The sequence below is a fragment of the Terrapene carolina genome, unplaced genomic scaffold (genome assembly GCF_002925995.2).
Source record: "Terrapene carolina triunguis isolate 2854851 unplaced genomic scaffold, T_m_triunguis-2.0 Scaffold837, whole genome shotgun sequence".
Taxonomy (NCBI): domain Eukaryota; kingdom Metazoa; phylum Chordata; order Testudines; family Emydidae; genus Terrapene; species Terrapene triunguis.
The window spans coordinates 500864-518259 of NW_020665188.1; the positions used below are offsets into that span (position 1 = coordinate 500864).

Sequence of the window (17396 nt, forward strand, 5' to 3'; positions counted from 1 at the left end):
TGTGGTGTTGACAGTTAGGGTTTGAATGGTTAAAAAGCTTTAACCATTTGAATCTCAGCATCTACTATCATTAAATAATTGTCTGACCCTCCCATACTTTCCAGCAATTGTGACAATATAAATTGATAAAAATGCTTAAAAATAAATATGTCAAATTTATATTTTAAAAATCAAATTCTGCAAAGTCTTTTTACCCTGTAGAGCAGTAGGCACTACACCCCATATTGTCTTTCTCGGGAGCTTTTCATGCACTTGGGTCAGAATGGTAGATCCAATAGAGCCCTGAACGCTAGAGCTCTAAGGACCTGTGAGCAGTTGCCCAATACCACCGTCTGTGATCTCTGACAGAGAAGAACTGAACTATTCAAGCATTTTAATTTATCAGTAAATCTTCTGAAGGATGGTGTAAAGCTGTGTGGTCTCATCTAGCCTCTCTTAGAACTGTTTGTAGTCAGTAATAATATCCTCTGGGTCCTAAATATCATAAATTTTGTTAGGAAGTTTAAACAATAGGCACCAGTGATGCTGGGCGGAAGATGATCTCTGCTGTTTGGCTGCAAGGACAGCCATCTGAGGAGGACTGTGGTTACTTGTGACATTCTATACCTTGGGGGAGCATAGTGTTATCCCCATATTCCTCATTTTCATATAATTGTGATCTTACATATAAAGCATGCCTTGTAAGGTATTAGGGGAAAGGTTATGATCTGCTGAAAGTCACTTCTCTATCCATATATGTGTACCATTAATGCATATGAAGTTATGAGAATTGTGTTGTATGGTGGTCACTAAAACATGCTGTAAGTTGGGGAGTCAGCCAGATATTAGCTCCCCAGAGGCAACAGCAAGGAAAGTAACCAACGCCCAGGCGGGGTGTCAAACAACCTCTCAACAGCCATTGTCTAGCAAGGGAGCTACAATGCAATGTCTCACTTGCATAAGGCCGTACCAGAGGAATTGCTCAACCTTGCCTGGAGAGTCTCAGCAATGCCCCCCAGACATGCCTGGACTTGTGCTCCCCACATGGACTGAGGGTATAAAACAGACAGAGTGGACACATACTGGGCCCTTCTCCTGCCTCCACCTTCACTGCAAGCAACTAAGACACTGAGAAGAAGACAAGACTCCAACAGAGTATATCGGCCCAGGTTTAAGGAACAAACCTGTATATTAAGGACTGCAATATCCAGTGGGGTGAGAAAAACTGCTTAAATCTAGATGTTACCCAGTCTAATAGGGTTGAGAGTTTAGATTACGTGCTTATATTTTCTTTTCTTTTGGTAACCACTCTGACTTTTTGCCTATCACTTAATATCACTTAAAGTCTATCTTTGTAGTTAATAAATTTGTTTGTTTATTCTACCTGAAGCAGTGCGTTTGGTTTGAAGTGTGTCAGAGACACCACTTGGGATAACGAGCCTGGTGCATATCAATTTCTTTATTAAATTGACGAACTCATATAAGCTTGCAGCGTCCAGTGGGCATAACTGGACACTGCAAGATGGAGCTTCTAGGGTTGTGTCCGGGACCGGAGATATTGGCTAGTGTCATTCAGTTGCACAATTCAAGGAGCAGCTTACATGCCAGAGGCTGTGCGTGAACAGCCCAGGAGTGGGGGTTCTCACAGCAGAGCAGGGTAAGGCTGGCTCCCAGAGTTGAGGATTGGAGTGACCTAGGAGATCACCGGTCCGGATAACACCAGGGGAACGTCACATTGCTAATACCATATTTCTAGAGCTCTGCTTCCCTTAGTTACACTGGTGGTGAACAGAGGAAAAATACCCTGTTAAATGGAATGAAAACAGTCATTGCCTCCTTCAGAAAAGCATACCTACAAAACTCTTTGAAAAACACAATAATTCATCCTAGGCCTCCAGAAGTCAACGTTACCTGCTGCCTCATCACCAGCCAAACATTCCTGAGTGAAGTAATTAACCACCGTGCTCCGCCAACATCCTAGCTGCCTCACAGTCAGGGTTCAGACCTGGGCACAGCCCAGAGATAGCTCTGGTGCACTAAAGGACAATCGCCTCATAACTATGGGCACTGGACCGCTCTGCTGCCTTTGACCCAATGGACCCGAAGGTGCTAGTAACCCCCCTACCTGACATAGGAGGAGCAGATGTCCAAGCTCGACTGGGGCTCCAGTTGTTCCTCTCCAGCAGAACAGTAGTGGTGATAACTTCTCCTCCTCCTCCTCTCTGAAGACCCTCACCTTTGGGGTACCACAGGACCCAAACTATCCCCATTCCTCCAGTATCTGCGTGAGACTACTGGTGGAGAGAGCGAGATGCCATGGGCTCAGCTGCCTAAAGTGCAATGGTTGCACTCAACTCTAGATCTCATTTTAAATGATGCAGCTGCTGCCACTACTACTGTGTCAGAATGCCTACATGAAATTAGCTCTTGGATGAAGAGCAGCTGGCGCAAGCTGAATCCAGGCAAGACTCAAGTGATGCTGGTCACAAGGAGGGAAACACTTCGAAGAACTGACCAAGACATTCTCTGCCTTCCATTCAAAGAGGTGTAGCCTCAGGGACCTATCTGACTCCCTGCTAAATGTGGATGACCAGGAACCATCAGTTTCCATGTATACCAGTAGCTTCATCCTTTCCTTCTGGACAAGGACCTGAACGTGGTGTTTCATGCATTTGTCTCCTGCAGGCTGGATTACTGTAACTCATTGTATCTAAATGTGAATACCGTGCACAAGTTAGTACAGAATGCATCTGCCCGCCTTCTCCATGACTCAGGCTGCCATCACATCAGGCACATGTTCACATCTCTTCACTGGTTCCTGGTCAGGTCCTGATGCAAGTTTACGGCCTTGGTCCTAATTTTCAAAGCAATTAATGGATCAAGCCCCAGCTACATGAAAGATGAAATTTTGATCTACGAACCACCATGACAGCTGTGCTCTTCTGGGACAATGCAGATCACAAAGCTCAGGACCAAGCACAGCAAAGCCTTCTCTGGTGAGTGGGTTCCGGCAATGGAACAGTCCTCCAGAGGAGTTCAGGTGAATCCAGAGTCTGACCATCTTTAGGAAACATTGCAAAGCCTTCGTTTTTGAGAGAGCCTTTCCACCACAGCACTCTTCCCTCTTCTATTCCCAAGTCCCTACCCACCAATGGGAGGGGGGAAACCTACACCTAATGCATCCCAAGATGTATTGCAAGAGTGTTAAACCATTGACTCATATTTAGTTTGTGATCCACTGTAACCCCTCAGATCCCTTTCTGCAGTACTCCTTCCTAGGCAGTCATTTCCCATTTTGTATGTGTGCAACTTATTGTTCCTTCCTAAGTGGAGTACTTTGCATTTGTCCTTATCGAATTTCATCCTATTTACTTCAGACCATTTCTCCAGTTTGTCCAGATCATTTTGAATTTTAATCCTATCCTCCAAAGCACTTGCAGAGATTACCAAGCAGGGAGGGTTTGCAAACTTTATAAGTGTACTCTTTATGCCATTACTGTATCTAAATCATTAATGAAGATATTGAACATAACTGGACCCAGGACTGATCCCTGTGGGACCCCACTTGATATGCCTTTCCAGCTTGACAGTGAACCACTGATAACGATTTTTTGGGAACGGTTTTCCAACCAGTTTGAACCTACCTTATAGTAGCTCCATCTAGGCTGTATTTCTGTTGTTTATGAGAAGGTCATGCGTAACAGTACCAAAAGCCTTACTAAGATATATCACATCTACCGCTACTGCTCACCCACCCCACCCCCCATCCACAAGGCTTGTTTCCCTGTCAAAAAAAGCTATTAGGTTGGTTTGACACGATTTGTTCTTGACAAATCCATGCTGACTATTACCTCTCACCTTATTATTTGCTAGGTATTTGCAAATTGCTTGCTTGATTATTTGCTCCATATAATTGTTTGTTCCGTAGCTGGATCTCCTCAAGCAGGAATGCTTTGTCCTGGGCCTTGTGATCTCCGTTGTTCTAGAGGAGCACAGCTTTCTGAGAAAGTTAAAGATGTGAGATTTGAATGATCAAAAGGTAGTTAGTTATTAGCCATGTTTCGGATGGCTATGTTGAGGCTCTGTGCAGTATCACAACAGTTTAGCTTGAGAAGTGGTGACTTCAAGCTGAAACTACGGGGAGGCAGGTAGGTGGGCAGAATGTAGTTCCCGATGTGAACTTTGCTGAGAGGGATTCCAGTACTTATCTGTAACAACATATCTTTTGTGATAGTTGGTTTTGCACTTCATTTGAAAGATGCCATTTCCAGCAGCTCCCTAACACCACACTGGAGCATTGGATCCATACTGTACTGACTAGACGGAAAGAGCACCAGTCGCTGTGGTGCCGTAATAACTTCCGCATCATCAGAGTTTTTTCCTGGAGGTGTCCAACTACTCAGCACACCTGACTGATTAGCATGGGAAGCCAGACAAGATCATAGCATAAGGTGTTGAAGCTTCAAGTTTTGTGGAGTGCTTTGAGATCCTTTCCGTACCAGGTGGTGGGATTACCAAATGGCTGCTTAACTTCAGTGCTCTTGGCATACTACTTGAACTTAATGGGATTCTGTCAAGTTGTTTAGGTCTAAAATTCACACCCTTCTTATGCATTTCATGGTAGAAAATCCCATCTTGGTTTCACTTCATGGTTTCCCTTTGAACTTGATCCCCGCAGCAGCGAATGACTAAAACAAAAACAATTGGCATGTTTAACAGAAGTCCTAAAAATGGGGCATATGATCATGCATTAGCATATCTGAGCAGAGAAACCCCCAGGGTTGCCTGTTGCTTTTAAAAGGGAATGCGAGAAACCTCACACACTTTCAGGAATTCAATACATAAATGTATTTAAACTGTAACCAGAATAAATGTCAGCTCATGGTGTTTATTGCTGAAGCACAGGACTGAATTACCCTGACTAACCATGAGGAAGGCAAACATGACTGTGGTGTAATTTTGATTCTCGCTGGCTATTTATGTGTTTCTCTGATCTTACAGTAACCTGAGGAGCAGAAAGCGCAGGTCTAGTTCTATGTTCATCGTTCTCACTAACCTGTCCAGCCTTTCTAAATCCCCACACTTTTGAGGAGCAATCCTACTCAGTTCTTGTGGCTTGTAGACCTTGAACTTCAGTCTACAGGCCAACTAAGAGGGCAGGACAGCACCTGCGGGCTATAAAGGACAGGGAGAATCAGGTACAGAAAGGTACCCAGTGACTGACATCTCCAGGATCAGAGAGTTGGACCCAGAGGAACTGTGAGAGGGCCAAAGGGAATGAAGGATGCTCTCTTGGCAGGGATGTTCGCTGCTAAATATGATCTCCAGGCACAAAAGCTGTGGGGGTTCCCACTGGGAAGAGTGGGGATGCATTCCAGGTAGAAGGGCTGGGCTGGGTGTCCTGAGATGAGGATAGGAGAGGACTGTACCGGGAAGCCGGGGCCTGGTAGGAGATACCCGGGCTGTATGTTGCATGTACTTGTTTGGACTATGCGGGGGGGATTCTGGACTAGAGTTGTGGGACTTTTTTTGTGAATTATGTGCACAGACTTCTATAATAAGTTAACCCCACAAAGGCCATCTGTATTAAGAGAGGCTGTTTGGCGGGATTCTGAATGGGGAAACTGAGGCAGGTTCACCTGTCATGCCATGGCCTGTCGAAGCAGGGTCACCCTATGACACTTTACTTTGTTATTTTGTGAACTAGATGCATATGATAGAGAACACTTTCACAAGAGCTCTGATGTATGTAATTGCACGCAGCATTGTGTATGCCTTGGATATGTCACAGAACAAGAGTCTGAAAGCTTAGAGGTGTGGGGACCCCATATACAGCAATTATGCTTCCTGAAGTGTTTAGTATTTTGTCTCAAGTGGTAAGAAGTCCTGACATGTGGCTGTAGTTGATACTGACAGTTCGACTCTTGGTAGGTCAATTAGATGAGTCCCCACCTAATCCCTATCTTATAAAATGATTTTTGAGCTGCTATATTTGACATCCCTGTGTGGAGTACAAAGGTATCTTCAAAGAAGCAAAAGTGCCATACCTGCTGGCTATTTCCCCTTGACGTGCAGACGCCCAAATCCTGGAACATGCCTTGGAGACAGATTGCGTAATTAGCGGGGTGTGTGGGGGTATAATTGAACAGAGTGTTGCGACCTTCCTAGTAATTTAATGTGCAAGCTTTGATATTCCCCTCCCTCCCAACCCCATGTTTGGTTTTAAGTTTATGGGAAGTGAGATAAGAGCAGGTTAACTGTTTTTGCTCTTTAGAAGAGCTCAGGAAACATGTAATGGAAATCTGAGGTTTCTTACTAGACAAGGGTTTGGGTGCCTGCCTACTGATGACTGTCGTAGCACAAGGCAATTGCCATGCCGAAGTGGGAAAGACTTCTGTTGATACATAGTTATCGCAAGGTGCACAGGCTCCTGCACAAGCCCACTGTGCTGACTGTTGACTAGATGAGGCATGGTAGCGGGTAACTGCTGCTGCTCTGGACAGCTTGTGTCTTGTAACTCCTTGTTTCCATCTGCTTCTACCAGTCTGCAGGCTGCTGCTACATTGTGGGGGCAGCTCTTACATCTCCTCCCGACTGGACCTGCCAGTCATGGCCCACAGAAGAGCTAGGGCAGGGGTTCTCAACGTTTTTCTTTCAGAGTCCCCCGCAACATGATAGAAGCCGGCCCACCTGTGCCACAACAACTGGTTTTCTGCATATAAAAGCCAGGGCCGACATTAGGGGGTAGCTAGCAGGGCAATTGCCTGGGACCCCTGGCCACAGCGGGCCCTGTGAAGCTAAGTTACTCAGGCTTTGGCTTCAGCTGCAGGTGTCAGGGCTCTGGGCTTCAGCCGCATGCAGTGGGGCTTCAGCTTTCTGCCCTGGGCCCCAGCGAGTCTAACACTGGCCCTGCTTGGAGGACCCCCTGAAACGGCTCACGGCCCCCCAGAGGGCCCCAGACCCCTGGTTGAGAACCAGTCAGCTAGGGGATGTCAACAGGACTGGAACTGCCAGTAGGAGAGGAGTGCCCCTGGGGGAAGGGAACAAGGAAGTTGCATGCCATGTCCGTGGGGAACGGGACATGTTGCAGAGCAGCAGCTGGGAAGAGAGGAACAGAATAAAACACTTATTGGGTATATACAGCTGAAATGACCCATTTCCCATTATGACTTTTTCATAGCTGGAGTTGCTACAGGGATCTTGTGTGACACTGGGGGCTAGTTGACACTAGAAGTGCTACAGCAGCACAGCTGCACCGATGTAGCTGCGCCACTCTACCAGTCTGGTGAAGATGCTGTATGCCAGTGAGAGAGCGAGCGAGCAGAAGAGTGCAAAGGGCTGGGTTTTGAGGTGTCTAGCGAGGGAAATAGCATCAGCATCAGACGTATTGAGTTTTTGCCATGTCGGCCCATCTGTGCGCGTGCTAAGTGGTTTGAGTGGGCAGGCTGTGCAATTAGACGTTCATGCATAGGCCGAGCAGGTAAAAGGTTGATAACTCTGTGGATCCCTGGCCTTTTCCTCCACGTTGCTCCAGTCGCCTGCACCTCTGGCTGCACGGCTTGCTCCCGTGCTGTGCTCTCTTTGCGTGTGTGTGACCTTTCCAAAGGAGTTAACTAGGCTTGTAGGACTAATTACTGTTGACTGTGTCTAGTGCCCTTACTGCTCCATTTATGGCCTAATATTTGGGGCTGTGTACCACTTGCACTAGGTGTTCTGATTCTTTCCCTTTCCTGCAGGCCTCCTTTGGGTGGGGTGCTTTCATTATCTAGGTGGTCTGAAGGGCCCAGTGCTGGTTGGATGTTGGTATGGTATTAGTAGCTGGTAGTCTTTGGTCTGCCATTTTTAAGTTAAGTCAAACTCATCTGCCACCATCTGTGCTGCATAATGGAAAGCACAGAACTTTGCCGTACCGCTTTTCAGTCTATCTGCCTTCTGTGTGTCATTCCTGACAGGTGTATGTATCTCCTAAAACAGGGTCTCTGTTCTTGGTTTTCTTAGAGCAGTGGTCTCCAACCTTTTTTACGCCCAAGATCACTTTTTGAATTTAAGGGCAACCCAGGATCTCTCCGTCACTCACTCTCCCCCACCCTCACTCACTTTCACAGGGTTGGGGTTCAGGAGGGGTTGCGAGCTCTAGTCTGGGGCCCAGGGGTTTGCAGTGTGGGAGGTGGCTCTGGGCTGAGCCTGGGACAGGGGGTTGGGGTGCAGGAGGAGGTGAGGGGTGCAAGCTCTGGGAGGGAGTTTGGGTGCTGGAGAGGGCTCTGGGCTGGGGCAGAGTGTTGGGGTGCAGGAGGGGGTACAGGGTGCTTGCTCTGGGAGGGGGGTCAGGGCTGGCGCTTTGGGGTGCAGAAGGAGGTTCGGGATGCTGGCTCCGGGAGAGGGGGTTGGGGTGTGACCTCCGGCAGCTCCTGGTCCCTGCTTACCTCGGTCTCGCACCACTCCTGGAAAGCGCCAGTGTGCCCCTGTGGGGAGTGGGGGGGTGTGGGCAGCACATGGTTCCGCACGCTGCCCCTCTCTGCAAGCATCACCCCTGCAGCTCCCATTGGCCACAGCTCCCCATTCCCGGCCAATGGGAGCTGCGGGGGCGGTGCTTAAAGGCAGGAGCAGCATGCGGAGGGAGACCCCTGCCCCGTACTGGCTGCTTTCAGGAGCGGCGTGGGGCTGGGGCAGGCAGGGAGCCTGTCTTAGTGGCAGCCCTGCTGCGCAGCCGGAGATCGCGATCGACCGGTTGGTGACCACTGTCTTAGAGTAATCAAATGCCAGCAGTTCTCCACTAGTAAATATCCTAAAGTAGCACACCCCTGGGTGTGCATTATAGAGGAAAGCTCAGGGAACAAACTTCAGTTCCCTGAGTCCACTTGGCTGTCAAAAGCTGTGTGAAGAGGACTTGAAACCTAAGGATACCTAAGGAGAAATAACTTAACAGTGCCATTTCAATCACTTTTCCCATGGTTGTAATGAGATAGTGGTTGCATGGGGCAAACCATGCTTTGTGTGCCATAGTGGTGAGGAAGGGACCCAGTCTTTGAATGTCTGTGTTTCGTACTTTGAGGAGACAAGCTCTGAATAGCAGTGACTGATGCTGGGAGTGGATGTGTCACCACCTTTCTCCTGAAATGTAAACTTGAAAACAAATATCAGACTTTTCAGAACACGTTTCAACAAGATCTTAGTCATTAGCCACAGTTTTAAATGGGGGATATTGGTGATAATGCTGGCCAGGCCAGGACAGGAGAAGTCTGTTGGTCAAATAGACGTTAGCATGTATTGCACAAGAATAGTGTCTTGCACATGATAAGTAATTTGCTGCTACTGATGTGCCATCTTACTACTTTTATTGCATTAGTAGCTGACGGCCCCATTCAGGTTCTGTGCCCTGCTGTGCTCAGTGTTATAAACACACAGTAAGAGAGTCCCTGCCCCTAACCGCTTACAGTCTTTTACGAATAATCATTTTGTTACGCTCAACTGCTGGGATCTTTTTTTTTTCTGTCCCCTACCGTAACTGTAGTATTTGAATTTTAGTGGAATCCTAGGTGTGTGCATAATATTTTTCTTAACATTTTGATTCTGATTGCAGGATTACTGATAGCAATATACTTTTCTTTCCGATTCCTTTTTGATGTTCACAACATCCAGGTTAAATTGTATTTCTCTGATTAATCCTCTTAATAAATGACTATTGCAGAGAGAGGCATTTACACTGCAGTCAGGTACTTAATTTGTTTAATTTGTTTCTAGGGGCCCAGAGGATACCTGTTTTGAGTATGGTGTTTTCCCAGCTATCCTGAGCTTCCCTCTTGATTATCCTCTAAGTCCTCCGAAGATGAGGTTCACATGTGAGATGTTTCATCCAAACAGTAAGTTTGATTCAACAGGTTGTTTTTTTTTAAAGACTTTATTTTAATACATAATTTTTTAAAGGGGCAATTGTTGTAGCAGGACATCAGGTGTTCCCACAAAGGCTATTTTCTTTCATTTAACCCCAGATCTGAAGTGTGTGGTGGGAACTCTCCTAACCAGTGGACAGTTTCATGTCTTTCTGGGACTGTCTTTTCTCCTAATCTAACTCTCTCCTATTGTGCTTTTTTGGTCATGGTACAGCAAGGGTCAGGACTCAAAAGTGAGTCTGTCTTGCATGGGGATCATTGCAGGAACTCTTGCAGTTATACTACATCTGAATTCTCTGGTGGTGTATGCCTTGTGGTGTATGGTTAGAAAAATAATCTGAATCTGGGGTAGATTCTTCTGTAACTTAAAAGTAGCTAATGTGAGAAATATTTTTAAGAAAAGAAAAAGTAGCATCTTAATGAGATTCCTGATGTGACGTTGCTGTGAGGCCAGGTGCCTCTGTTCAATACGTGGCACAGCTCAGATTCTTGGACGTGAATTTCAGCAAAGGTTTTTTTTAGTCTTTTAGTATTACAGTGTACAGTTAAAAAGACTGGAGTATCACAACCAAACTGTTTTTACGGGACTCCTCTCTGCAGGTAGGGGTTTAAAAATGTTCTACTGAATAATACTAATGCTTGTGTTCAAAAGCTCATATATTTTAAAAACCGCGCCAAATGCTATTCCAGCACTCAGTTCTCATTTTCTGAACAGGTCCATGGCATTCTTCAGAGAGCTGTTGGTTACTGATTTAATTAGTTATTAAAGCAACACACAAAATGTGTGAACCTTTTATTATGATTCAAATTATGTGCCTGGACCCATCTTCTGATTCATTGAAGTCTGACAACACTAGAGGGAAAACTCTGGTCGCACCTGCCCTGCATGTTTCCCACCCCAGTACACAAGCTCTGGAATGTCAACCACTTTAAGTTCTGGCTGAGATTTAGGTACCTGTTTAATCCATATTTCATGTCAAGCCATGGAATTTGTGCAGCTACTGATCATTCACCTACTCTGTCCTTCCTGCACATTATGGTATATTATTACATGAGCAAGAGGGGTAGTTTAATCCACCCAGCTCCCATTGCCCTTATCTCTGCCCGATTATCAAGGTTCTTGAGATCACCATGCCTGTCACCATGGGAACTGATCTCCCAGTTGACTCCTGTACAGATCCAACCTTAATGTAAGGAAAGTTCTGCAGGACTGAAGTTTTCAAGAAGCCTGGGTGACTTAGCTGTATATCATCCGTTAACTTTATAGGGCTAAAATTTTCTACACTGCTTTGAAAATCCAGCAAGTCAGCGTAGCAGTGACCAGCAGAGGGTGGAGTTCTTGGGGTGTCAGAGTATCTTATATCCAGTTGCAGGGAGGAGACTAGCAGAGTATTGTGGGGATTGGGGTGAGATCGACTCTTAATATCTCCATCTCTGTTCCGGAAGGAGTATGTTAATGAAACTTGCAGGTGAGAGTAATTTGGAATGGGTGGTGAGGACAGGGCAAAAGGCTGTAGGGAGGCTAGAAACATGGGCAGAAAATAACGAATTGTGGTTCACTTTGGAAACTACTGGGTAACAATTTTCTGAAGGTACAGTAATCCATATTGCAGAGTCATTGGGAGAGAGAAGCTTGGGCAGTAGCGATGCTGAAAAATGTTTGGCTCTAATTTGCTACCTACTTTCACTATAGAGTATTATTTTTTCTCCTGTGCATAAGATCTGATTTTTACAGCCCACCTCTGTGACCTGGGCTACAATGGTGGTAAAGTTAGTTTCTCCCTTCCTAGTTCAGGGAAGCTAACAAAACACCCATAACTTGTCCTGTTGCCTTCTGAAGGGAAAGTGTCCCCTTGGGTTCAGGAGCAGCTGTGTGGAGGCAAGGGCTGGGCAAGTCTGGTCCTCTCTGCACATAAATCATTGCTGGGCTGAGGAGCCCAAAGGGGCAAATGTATCATTTATAAAAAGCTTTTCATCTCCTCTGCTTCCTCTTCAGTTTACCCAGATGGGCGAGTTTGCATTTCCATTCTGCATGCTCCAGGGGATGATCCCATGGGGTACGAGAGCAGCGCTGAGCGGTGGAGCCCAGTGCAGAGCGTGGAGAAGATCCTCTTGTCAGTGGTTAGCATGTTAGCAGGTAAGGATTAGTGCCTCATCTGGAGTTGCTCAGCTAGGATAGCATTTCTGAAGCATGGTTAATGTCTTTACTTTGATATTTGTCTTTGTTGGGCAGTCAGAGGTCTCAGACCTTGTTCTGCAACAGCAAGATTTGTTGGGGCCATAACAGCCACCTACTGCTTTATTAATGTACCAGTACCCTAAAAATATCTGGACTGGATCAGCAAATTGGTGGCTCCAGGTTTGCATGCAACCTCACACCGCTTCTCTCCAGGCCAGTGGCACCGCCATGGAGATCTGCGAGGCACAGTTAGTGCTCTCTGCTATTGTGTTTGAAATCAGGGTTCAGTTTTTGCTTCTCACTCTGATAGGTCACCTAAGAGGTCAGTGGTTCAGGGATATCCCTGCAAGCCAATATTTCACACAGACTTCTACCCTGGAGATAAGTTTCTAAAGTTTGGCCATCTAATAACTGGAGAAGATAGAAATGTGTCCCTTGAATAATTGGTACTGAGTGATTAAAAATATAATTTAGGTGCTTAGTGCTGCTATGATGAAGGCTGACTAAGAACCTAGAGAGGTATTCTGGATGTATACACTCAGGGAAGAAATACTACAGTCGACCGTAATCACAGCATGACCATCAAGATGTAAAATCCAAGGTTTTAGGAACAGAAAACCTGAATGAACAGGACACAAAGCACTCTACTTGTTCCCATTTTTAACATCAAGACTGTCCCCAAATCAGTTCAATTCCCAGCTATACGTTAAACATCATAAGGCTTAATACAGTGATGTGTGGGCCTCCAAAGGTTTGGGTTGTGCCACCATCTTACCCAGGCTTTCCAATGCTCCAATAGCTGCCTGGACTCTTCTGTCCTCATGACTTTGTTTCCCTTTTTCCCCTTCCAAGAGACACACCTTTGGATATCTTTTGTGTAGCAGAGATTCTGGAAGCCTCTCTCCTGGACCCTGGCTGCTTGCAGATTCAAACTGTGCACTCTGGAGTTGTGCCTACCAGAGTCTGGAAACTGAAGGCAGCTGGGGCCTAGTGGAGAGGTTGCTAGAGGTACAGAGTCCCACAGTCTGATCCTCCAGGAGTAGTGAGAAAGGTTTGGAGGGTCACAGCTTGGAAGAAGCTAGGTTTGGAGATTGGCGATCCTCAGGTTAGTGTTTCAGTGCTCTGAACTGGTCAAATCATCCGTAGTTGGATTAATTTGGATCTGAAGTTCATGTACAGTCACAAGAGACTGCATGAGCTTTATTCCCCTCTTGTCATGAAATGGCTCCAATTCCTTGTGATCAAACCATGAAAGCAACCTGGCAGATGCAAGAGGTAGGAGTGGGAGCCAGGACTCCTGGGTTCTATTCTCAGTTGCCACTGTCTGTGTGATCCTTAAGAAGTAATTATGCTCCTCCTTTCACCACTGTTCTTTATTAATCTTGGGTAAGTCTCTGTACCTCAGTTTAGCTGACTGTAAAATGAGTTGCTGACCTCACAGGGGCTTAAATACTATTTGCAAAGTTCTCAGATTCTTGGATGAAGGTTGCTCTAGAAGTGAATGTGGTGTGTTTCTGGGCACTCTTCCCCCAGGTGCAGGCGATGACCTGCAGTGGTGGGGCTGGAGAGAAATCTGGGTTTTCATGAAACTCCAGAACCAGAAAGAGGTTTGCCAGGTGGCAGCCTGCAGTGTTAGAAACCTCCACTAATCTTCTGACTGCCTCATTGGTGACAAAATACTGTCTTAAGTGCTGAGGTTCAGCTGCTAAGAGATCTCCAATACCAATCACTTAAGCTTTTCCCTCCAAAAAACCCCTTGCTGAAACTCTCCTCTGTTTTCTGTGAGATATGTGAAACAAGGGGTGGGGTGGGTGCTGCATGTATAGTGGGATTTCCTCTCCAGGGGCCTCTACATTCCCCCTGGTGCAGATGGTATCTCAGGCACACAGGAAGGTGAATGTGCAGAGGCAGCATTTGAAGAACCAGAGTCCTCAGTGAGTAACCTGCCTATCTGTTGTGTCTTTCTCATTTCAGAACCAAATGATGAAAGTGGAGCCAATGTTGATGCCTCCAAAATGTGGCGGGAGGACAGAGAACAGTTTAACAGAATTGCCAAGCAGATTGTGCAGAAGTCCCTTGGGCTTTAAAAACAAAAAAGAAAAGAATGAAACTGCAGTGTTTTGTATTTCTCTCCAGTTGACAGAGAGCAGTGCTTAGTGCTGATACCAAAAAGGCAGATTTTGTAAAATCGTTGGCCTAATTCTTCCTCTTTATTCTTTTTATTATTACCCCCCCCTTAAAAAGCCTCTGGCTCACAGACTAAAACATGTAGCAAGGAGGTACATTATTAGAACTCAAAAATGGAGTCAGTCCTATTGCGAAGGCTGTTCAATGCTACCTCATTCTGTTGTATTGAAAATCTGGAGACTTTACAAAGCATGAATTTGAGCCTAGCACAGTCTTATACCCATTTGCTGCAATCCACCCCCTGGTCTCACCAGGAAAATGCACAAGCGATTGTGCATTGCCAAGCAGTGGAATCAGTCTTATTCTCCCCAGTCAGTGATTCAGAGCAAAGGTTAGTGAACAAATACGTAAGTAGCTAGGTGGTCAGCATATTCATGTTCGCAGATATTCCCATTTTGGCCACCAGAACTTGTTCCAGGGAAGGGGAGTTTTAGGTGACCTGCTACAACAATCAGCTTTACGTTTCTGCATAACATCGTACCCAAAAACGTGTGCAGAAAGCGAGTCATTTTTAGTTGTGTGATCTCATTGGGAAATTGGAAACAGTGATGATAGTCAACACCAGAGTTCACAAAAAGGTAGCTCAGTGAAGGAGGTTCTAAAACAAGAACACCTTCAGGTTGTTTTAACGTAGGTAGCGATTTTAATTTTTTTAACTAAGGTGACTCATTCTAGATGGCTAGTTCCACCAATGGCTGGTGCTCTTGGACTCAGCTGTCTAGAATAGCCCAATGTTTTTGTATCATGCTGTCAGTCTAAATCTAGCCTTTGAATCTGCTTTTGCAAAGAAGAGATCTCAGTGACTGCTGTAATTACTCCCTAAAAATATTTATTGTAACTTCCAGTTTCAATCAGAGAGGTAGGTCAGGAAATCCAGTCTTTTCGTAAACATTTTGGTCAGCTGTTTTGTTAGGTACCTGTTATGCTTATAAAAAGCACACAAGATCTTTTTATAGGGGAAAAGGCAACACACCACATTTATTGAGAATACAACAGTTAGCATATGTTTTTCAATCTCTCACACACACACATACACCATGCACACAGTCCTGCCAGTCGATGTTATAGTTACCAGTTCAGAGTCTGGATCAATCTAGTGGCCAGCCAGATTGGTTGCAGAGGGGAGCCGGGCTCTGTCATTCGTGATCCGATGCTCCTGGAGTTGTTGGCAAGACGAACCCAAAGCCCCATGGCAAAGCACCCTGTTCTTATAGTTGTTGTTCTCTGCTGAAGTCTGTGGATTTTGCTGTGTCAGTTTATGACCGGTTACTCCTCAGTGGGTGTTATCTTTTGATGGCCCAAAACACCTCCAGGAGGGTCATCCTACCTGGTTTCGATTCAATCAATTATCTTGTGTTTAAGAGTGCTAGCCTTCACCTCAGGGTCGTCAATCTGCCCCTCCTCAACCATGATGCGCGTTGATGGTTCTCTGGCATCTTTGAGTCTCTTCACTTCTCCTCCCTTGGCCATCTGGCTAACAATGGCCTTCGCACCTTATCTTTTCCTGATGCATGCATTCCTCATTCACACAAACAGTTCTTTACAGAAATCTTCAAAAGGTATCAAATAGCATTATTTTATATTGAACAAGAAAGGCATCATAAATTAGACCTTACTAAATCTTGCAACTATCTTTTCCTACATTCCTACATTCACAGGCCTGGGCCTTTGAAATTCCTCTAATCTAATTAACATAGATACAGACAAGATCCTGTCTTTTTACTTACGAGGGAAAGAAAATGGCTAAAAAGCAATATCAACTATCCTATTCATTTATTCTAATAACTTAACCCTTACTAAAAAACATGCAGTGCATATAACAGAACATAATCAATTGTATAGCACAGTACCTCTAGTACAACATACCTGCATCCTGAAATGCTACGTGGGTCATCTGTGCTCTGAAAATCGTGGGGGGGAAAATGGGCTCAGCTAGTCCTGCTGGGACAGTAAACCCTTTCCAAGATATTGTGAGATGATCTGAAACCCTGTTCTGCCAATACTTGATAGAATAGAGCACTGACTTGAGCACTTGTCATGAAAGCCCAGATAACCCACACTTCAGGTAGGGAATGTGGATTTTTGACGCTGATCTGATTTAACCCTTACATTAGCAGGAGTTGCTATTTCTAGATGCTAACTGCTCTTGCATCCCTAAGTCAGTGCTGGGGGAGATCCTTATCACTGATGCCATCCCCTAGAGGATGGAAGGATGCACACTTGCAACATTGTTCTACTGACCTCTGTATGGTATGCAGCAGGACAATGAAGAACCTTCAAACTACTCATTGTAGTGCCCAGACTGTAAAGCTGGTGTAGGGCACGTTCTGGTGTTCTTGCTTTACAACTGAACCTCTTGTCTAGGCCTGAATCTTCTGTAGGCATTTCCAGCAAATATGCTTATGCTGCAAGCAATAACATACGCCTCTGTTGTGTGTGGAATCAAATATTGTTGACTATCTTAAACAGGCTAGGATAGGAGTATCTCTTTTTGAATGAAAAGAACCAAGAAATCAAATTATTGGAATAATTACATTATTGAGAGAGCTTTGCTGAGTGAAATATATGTATATTGTTCTCATTTCAGTATCTGGTGGCTTGCAGTTCATATTGCATATGCACATGTGCTGCATGTCACTCTAGGATGTCATCTTTATCCATCACTGAAGAGACTCTGGGCTGGGATAACTTGCTGGATTTACCTCCATTATAGGGAGTAATTCCTCTAGGTTTGGAAGAAGACTAGTTTTGGGTGCAGGAAGATGATGGAGTAGTATTGTACCCAACTAGTATTTGCAAATGTACATGAAGATGTAGCTTTTGTATGTGGAGTGAAGGCATTTTATGCACTAGATAGATGCAGTGTAGCTTGTGGAGTACCATAATCACATTAGGAAACAGCTTCCGAAAGGAAGGGGCTGTATGCCTGATTCCAGACAGATTGTGATCAGTCAAGAAAGGGACATGGCAGAATTAGTCTTGTTTTAAAAGCAAAATATTTTTATTCATGTGTATTATGGTGGAACTTAATCTGTATATTGAAAATAAAGTGATATTTTCTCCTTTCGCAAAAGTATAAGAATGTATTTCTCCTCAGTTGTTTCTTTCAGTAGATGAAAAGATAGATAGCCAGAAGAGTCCAGTTTTGACTTGGGCCCCAT

At 45.2% G+C, this 17396-nt stretch overlaps 1 protein-coding gene across 2 annotated transcripts in view; it reads left to right on the top strand.

Moving 5' to 3' along the window:
• The window catches only part of UBE2G2 (ubiquitin conjugating enzyme E2 G2), a 39780-nt gene extending 24498 nt beyond the window's left edge, over positions 1-15282 (top strand). For both annotated transcript variants that reach the window (XM_024206353.3, XM_024206354.3), the window contains 3 exons: positions 9721-9839; positions 11866-12006; positions 14023-15282. In XM_024206353.3, the coding sequence (XP_024062121.1) occupies positions 9721-9839; positions 11866-12006; positions 14023-14135 (373 nt within the window). In that variant the 3' untranslated portion in view covers positions 14136-15282. The remainder of the gene's footprint in view (positions 1-9720; positions 9840-11865; positions 12007-14022) is intronic.
• Positions 15283-17396: the final 2114 nt, after the last annotated feature.